General features: G+C 38.4%; 1 protein-coding gene across 1 annotated transcript in view; it reads right to left on the bottom strand.

Annotated features, from left to right (window-relative positions):
* Positions 1-402: 402 nt before the first annotated feature.
* The window catches only part of LOC109862723 (prostatic acid phosphatase-like), a 12,300-nt gene continuing 8,859 nt past the window's right edge, over positions 403-3,843 (bottom strand). Inside the window, exon 10 of the mRNA XM_020442853.1 lies at positions 403-2,352. Within this exon, the coding sequence (XP_020298442.1) occupies positions 2,285-2,352 (68 nt within the window). The 3' untranslated portion in view covers positions 403-2,284. The remainder of the gene's footprint in view (positions 2,353-3,843) is intronic.

Genomic DNA, 3,843 nt, shown 5'->3' with positions numbered 1-3,843 from the left:
TGATTGGTCTTTAAGAGCCGTTCGCTGGATGTTATCCAGGAAATATGTNTATATATATATATGTGCGTGTGTACACATATATAATCAAATTCACGTTTTTCACGTGAGTTTTTTGAATTGTAATTACAATTCTAATAATCATATAGGATGCCAAATTTGCATCTCGTATATGAAAAACCCGAATATCCCCCCAAATTAATTTAAAATATTGCGAAAAAAACTCCTCAGCCAGGAGTCGAACCTGGAATCTCTTAAACGACCAATCATATTCATTTATTAATTTAAAGACTTCAGAGCCCGAAATGAATCTCAGTTTTAATTGTTAAATTCACGCTGTCGCACGAGGCGTTATTACAGTATCAAAAACATCTTCAAGAGATGTACATGATATTGCGAGACAAACTCCAAGTGCCTCGGTAGCCTAACAGGGAAGGCGACGGCCCGNAAAGCCGGAGATTAAGGAGTGACGTAATTTTAGTCAATTTTATTTAGGCACCATTCTATTAACATTTCTTCATTTATTTCGAGTATTACAAGTTAGATGTGGTCACAATCTGTAGTTTCTATGGGTGTCAAATGTCTGTGTACGCATGAGTGAGTGTGTGATTGTGTGTATCTATGTATACATGTGTGTTTGTGTGTCTCAGTCGTCCAGGGGTACCTCAATTACTTCCTTTATTACTGCTGATGGGGGAGGATAAAAACGATAGAAATAACTGATTGAAACTTCGCGGACTTCAGGGAAACCGGGAAATTTTACGAGGATAGTATGGTCGGGAGGAAGAGTAGAGACGGCGCGGCGAAGGGAGTTTGGAAATCTTTTTCTGAGGTCGAGGATTAATTCATCTTTAGAAGGAGGAGGATCGGCGACGTGGAAGGTGTTGGCCAAAAGAATAAAATGACCTAATTGGTGAGGAAGTGAATCTTCTTCATCGCTAGTTGTTTCGGGTTGTTCGTCGTCCACTGGTTGGTCTCGTGGTGATTCTGGAGAAGGGGGCGAGGTGGGTGACAAAGGGGGGAAGGAGGATGAAAATCTGGAATTTCTTCAGAAAGTACGGAAAAGTAAGAGGGCGAATCTAGGATCGACGGCTGTGGAGAAGGTAGAGTGGGCGTAGAAGGGGATGTCGGAGGGGACGACTGAGTCTCCGGTGGCAGTGAGTGAGTCGGCGAATGTTCTACGGTATTAGGCGTTTCCCTTAGGATATTGTCAACTTGGGTGATCTCATCGAGTCGACTGGCGAGTTCCTTCCGCCGAAGGGCCCGATTGCGGCGATTGCGCCTGGTTATGATCGCGTTTTGCGATCTCAAGCGGATCCGGGGTTCCACTTAAAAAATGAACTTTACTTTACCGACCAATACTTAACTAAAACGATTACTATGTCAACATAAATTTGCAAACTAATCTCCGGAACGCTGCTCAGCGCCAAATTGATGCCAAGGCCAGAGGCATACTCGGTACGTTGGAGTATCTCAATGACTTCGAATTCTGTCAGTCGTATATAGCTACAGATTCGTTAAGTGTCCTCAGGTGTCTCGACTCCTTTGGATCCCTGCTCACAGGGACATCTGGGGGAACGAGATGGCGGATTAGTACGCTAAAAGGGCTCTGGAAATACCGGAGCCAGACTTTTCTGAGACGTGCCCCGCTAGATCTCTTTTTCCTAGCCTTCGAGCTATGGCAGTAAAGGAATCCACCGCACTTTTAACAAACAAAGCTCGGTTTAAGGATGTCCAGTACTTTCAGTATAAAAAAGAAGTATTGGGAAGACCGTGGTATGAGGGTACCAAAACACCCCTCTCTCGATCTTTGATCTCCCTAATATCCCGCATCCGGTCATTTCATACTTGCGTTTGTTTGCATCTCGCTAGTAAAAACATTGTTGACTCGGCTGCGTTCCCATGCGGTCACCGCAAACCAGGACCTCGATCATATCTTTTTTAACTGTCCGATATACAAGGATTCATCCGATCAACTTTTAATTGATCTTTTTCATAGTGGCTTCAGCCCGCCTTATAAGGTGGCTGATATAGCCTTCTCAGACAATATGCACGCTATGCTGATTTTTGTAACACGCGCGCAAATATCCCTCTAAACTTTACCAACCTTTCATCCTTACCGCTCTTATTTTTTGTTCGCCATATTTCTCCTTCCTTCCTCTTACTATACACACAACAAAACATTCCTACACTAGTTACGACTACTCGCCTTCATAATGTACTTTTTCCCTATACGGGAAAGATTTCCCTGCAACAGTGCTCCAAGTCTAATGTTACTTATAAGTTCCTAGAATGGCGTATGGACTAATTCAATTCGGTCCACTGATCCATTTTTGCACCAAATCAACCAACCAACTAAAACAAAAGACGCAACATGGTCACCAAACCTCACCGAACTATCTCCTAAAGAGGACACAGATGGATATGGATTTGGTCTACAAATTTCGCTGGCGGTTGGCGACAAAATCGCGACATCTTACAACCAAATTGTTTGCTGGGTATGTATATACATATATACAGGGTGTCCTAGAATTAGTGTAACATCTCTCGTAGACAGGTAGGAGTAAACCTGAGTCGAAAAGTTCTGAATCACTGTTTTCTATTACATATAATAAATAAGTAATTATTGAATAAATCAAGCCAATCAGCGCCAACCTTTAGCCGGGCGCACGTCAGTGAGTTGTGCGGAGCGCTCACGCACACCAGGCGCGTGGTTCACTGACGTGCGTTTGGCTAAAGGTTGACGCTGATTGGCTTTATTCAATAATACTTCTTTATTATATGTAATAGAAAAAATTGGTTCAGGACTTTTCGACTCAGTTTTACTCTTTCTACCTGCTTACGAGAGATTTTACACTAATTGTCGGACACTCTCTATAATCTGATTAATCACTGATGATCAATTTTTTGTGATCAAGTATTTATTTTACAAAAGGTATACATTAGCTGTTTAAGTCACTGTTACAGAATGTACGAAGAAATGTTTTAATGGTCTTGGTACATCGTGACTAGACACTTATTATAATATCACATGTAACTGTATATGGGTAATTCTCAAAAAACGTAATCTCCGTGGACTGTAATCTCCGTGGTATATTGACGTAAAAAACATAGATAAGTTTTTTATATTGCATAGTCACGTATTTATATTACGAATGGTGACTTAAAATGGTATGAAAAAACATAATTCACCGCTATCCGTTAGTTAATAATAATTATTTTTTATCAAAACTGAAAGTTGAAATTTACGTGTTCACAAAGAATCACCCATATGCAGCAATATCAGCAGTAATTCAGCTACTTCATAAATTATATACTTTATAAACAATTTACGTGTTGGCTATTTCTATTAAAATTTAACAATCACAGTATATTTTGTATAGCAAATTAATCTTTATATTTATGTTTACTGTAAAAAACGATACAATTTTAGTCGACGCAATATAAAATATAATATATGATTATACATGTAATATTAAGTATATAAATATTGTTCTATATATGTAATATATATATGTATTAAAAAAAAAAGGTTTCAAAAATTTGAACGAGGAAACATAATGGTTACCTGACTATTTCTGTAAGTTATTTCACATTTCCATTGTTACCTCGATCTAGCCACTATTAGTTTATCTTATTTTATTTTATTTTATTTTATTTTATTTTGTAGAACATTGATAAGGACCAAAATTCACGGTCGAAACGTCTGTGTAAGTTATCTTTAAATATATTGTTTCCTCGTTCACAGTTTTGAAAAATTTTTTTTTCAATAACACACAACTGTGTCCATGGACTCTTATTAACCATTTAACTTATTAATGATTTATATATATATATATATATATA

Source organism: Pseudomyrmex gracilis, unplaced genomic scaffold, assembly GCF_002006095.1.
Source record: "Pseudomyrmex gracilis isolate BER0280 unplaced genomic scaffold, ASM200609v1 scaffold_2272, whole genome shotgun sequence".
NCBI lineage: Eukaryota > Metazoa > Arthropoda > Insecta > Hymenoptera > Formicidae > Pseudomyrmex > Pseudomyrmex gracilis.
This window is presented reverse-complemented; position numbering and strand designations above follow the sequence as displayed.